The sequence below is a fragment of the Anoplopoma fimbria genome, chromosome 2 (assembly GCF_027596085.1).
Source record: "Anoplopoma fimbria isolate UVic2021 breed Golden Eagle Sablefish chromosome 2, Afim_UVic_2022, whole genome shotgun sequence".
NCBI classification, from domain to species: domain Eukaryota; kingdom Metazoa; phylum Chordata; class Actinopteri; order Perciformes; family Anoplopomatidae; genus Anoplopoma; species Anoplopoma fimbria.
Genome location: NC_072450.1, coordinates 844127 through 847312, shown reverse-complemented (window position 1 = coordinate 847312; position 3186 = coordinate 844127). Strand labels below are relative to the sequence as shown.

General features: G+C 45.4%; 1 protein-coding gene across 1 annotated transcript in view; it reads right to left on the bottom strand.

Moving 5' to 3' along the window:
* LOC129103330 (EMILIN-1-like) overlaps positions 1–1633 on the bottom strand; it is a 19780-nt gene extending 18147 nt beyond the window's left edge. The window contains exon 1 of the mRNA XM_054613749.1: positions 1189–1633. Coding sequence (XP_054469724.1) covers positions 1189–1325 — 137 coding nt within the window. The 5' untranslated portion in view covers positions 1326–1633. The remainder of the gene's footprint in view (positions 1–1188) is intronic.
* Positions 1634–3186: the final 1553 nt, after the last annotated feature.

Here is a 3186-nt window from a genome sequence, read left to right as displayed (position 1 = left end):
TGAAGGAAGACCCGTCAGAATAAGAGTTTGTCAGTCAGAAGGTTGATGGAGCTCAGTGAGCGTTACAGCTTTCAGAGTTCAAGATCAAAAACAAATCAAACATCATAAATATCTCAAGCTGTTGAGATGAAACTGAGACCAGCATCCGGAGCTCCTGAGGGCTCCGTTACCATGGGAACGCAGCAGAGAGGTGTGTGAGGTCACAGTGTGATGTCACAGCTGTCTATGACATCACACCTGCACATCAGACCGGGATTCAAACCAGCAACCTCCTGACTCTTTCACAATAAAACATCTGTGAAGTGAGGTCATCAAACTCTGATGTCACCTCCTCCTTCATCTGCATCCTCATCATCCTCATCCTCATCATCATCCTCACCCTCATCCTCACCCTCATCATCATCCTCATCCTCATCCTCATCCTCATCCTCATCCTCACCCTCATCCTCATCCTCATCCTCATCCTCATCCTCACCCTCATCCTCATCATCATCCTCACCCTCATCATCATCCTCATCATCATCCTCATCCTCACCCTCATCCTCATCCTCATCATCCTCACCCTCATCATCATCATCCTCATCCTCATCATCATCATCCTCACCCTCATCATCATCCTCACCCTCATCATCCTCATCCTCATCCTCACCCTCATCATCCTCATCCTCACCCTCATCCTCACCCTCATCCTCACCCTCATCATCCTCATCCTCACCCTCACCCTCATCATCCTCATCCTCATCCTCATCATCCTCATCCTCATCCCCTCATCCTCACCCTCATCATCATCCTCACCCTCATCATCCTCATCCTCATCCTCACCCTCATCATCCTCATCCTCATCCTCACCCTCACCCTCATCCTCATCCTTCATCCTCATCCTCACCCTCATCATCCTCATCATCATCCTCACCCTCATCTTCACCCTCATCCTCACCCTCATCATCCTCATCATCATCCTCACCCTCATCTTCACCCTCATCCTCATCCTTATCCTCCTCCTTCATCATCATCATCCTCACCCTCATCATCCTCATCATCATCATCCTCACCCTCATCATCCTCATCATCATCCTCACCCTCATCCTCACCCTCACCCTCATCTTCACCCTCATCCTCATCACCCTCACCTTCATCCTCCTCCTTCATCATCCTCATCCTCATCTTTCCGTGCACGTGTCAGCCTACCTGTGTCTGCTGGCAGCGCGAGCTCCGTGCGCGCTCCCGCTGGTGTAGAGGCTGTAGGAGGGCCGCAGCGGGAACGCGCTCTTGGCCGGTCCGCTGGTCCACAGCGCCAGCAGCAGCAGCAGCAGCAGCGCAGCCATCTGATCGGGATCAACACAGAGGACGGGTTCTGGATCAGAGAGTGATCAGCTCCTCAGCTGATGAAGACTCCAGTCTCCATGGAGACCTAAAGAAAAAGTTCCCAGAAAGTCTCCTCCACCCCCCTACAGACCCATGATCCGGGTTCTGATCCAAACTCCCAGAAACCAGACCTGCAGCAGAGCCCTGACTCCCTGCTCCGCTCCTGCTCCTGATCCTGGTCCAGCTCCTGGTCCTGGTCCTGGTCCTGGTCCTGGTCCAGGTGCTGGTCATTCACCTTTAATGCGGGTTCAGTGTGCGTCCATCAGAACCTTTCATGAGAAACAAAGAAAAGAGGAGAAGCGTTGCGACAGACTGAGCAGAGCAGCTGCTCCTCCTCCTCCTCCTCCTCCTCCTCTTCATCACCGCCCCCCTCTCTGTCCCCGCCCCCCGCAGGAGAAACCAGACACCTGCAGCTCCGCACCCTCACCTGCAGCCTGCCAACAACACAGAACACACTGATGGGCTGACATAAAGCATCACTCTCATGTTTTTATACATGTTTATTGTTGTTATTAATCATCTGGAATAAGTATTTAAGTTATTTAAAGTTAAGTTTCATCTGATGAAACATGAAACACAAACATCAGGAGTTTGTTTCTTCACCGGGTTTTATTTTATTGTCACTTTAAGTCAGTTTATTGTTGATTAATTAGATTTTGCAGCAGAGATTCTTGAAGTAACTGATGTGAAATTAAAGCATTTAAAAAGTTAAACATTTTTTTATGCTGCTGTTTTTCTTTCATGGCTGAAATCTTGATCTTTATTCAAAAAACTATTTAGGAATGAAATCCTGGAATATGTTTAATAAATAGGTTTATTTAAGGACATAAGTTACTTTTAAAAGTTAAGTTTTAGTGTAGATCAACGTTCTGATTATCAAACTCATGAAAATGAAAATGTTTAATTATCCTAAAACGGTTGCAGGAAGGATTTGTTAATGAACATTAGTCTGAATATTCATGAGCTTCACACTGTTGGACTAATAACGAGCTGTTTATTTACACTGACAGCACAGATTCTCAGGTGAGCAGATACAGGTGAGCAGATACAGGTGAACAGATACAGGTGAGCAGATACAGGTGAACAGATACAGGTGAGCAGATACAGGTGAGCAGAGGTGAGCAGATACAGGTGAACAGATACAGGTGAGCAGATACAGGTGAGCAGATACAGGTGAGCAGATACAGGTGAGCAGATACAGGTGAACAGATACAGGTGAACAGATACAGGTGAGCAGATACAGGTGAACAGATACAGGTGAACAGATACAGGTGAACAGATACAGGTGAGCAGATACAGGTGAACAGATACAGGTGAACAGATACAGGTGAGCAGTCTGCAAACATAATAAATTAAATGTTGACGTTTTAATGCTTTCAGAAATGCATAATGCAGGTTCTAATAGTTTGAAATGATTGTTAAGTTAAGAAAATAAAACTATTTGGTTGTTATCAAACTCATTGTTCCATATAAACTATGGAACCGAACAACACAACAACACAACAACAGAACAACATGACAGTGTAATGGAACAATGAAAGATCATTATGTAACACTTACATGTGAACTGACTATTAATAAACTGCTCTTCATTAACAACATGTGAACCTTTAATACAAAGAAACAACAATTAAAGACGTTAAAGAATCGTTTTAACCTTGAAATGTCTCTAATGACCATCAGAGAAGAAAAAACATCCTGCAGACTTCCTGAGGTTAAAGGACGTTTCATATCTGCTGCTCCCGAAAATAAACCACTGTAGATGACCTCTAACACACACACACACACACACACACACACACACACACACACACACACACA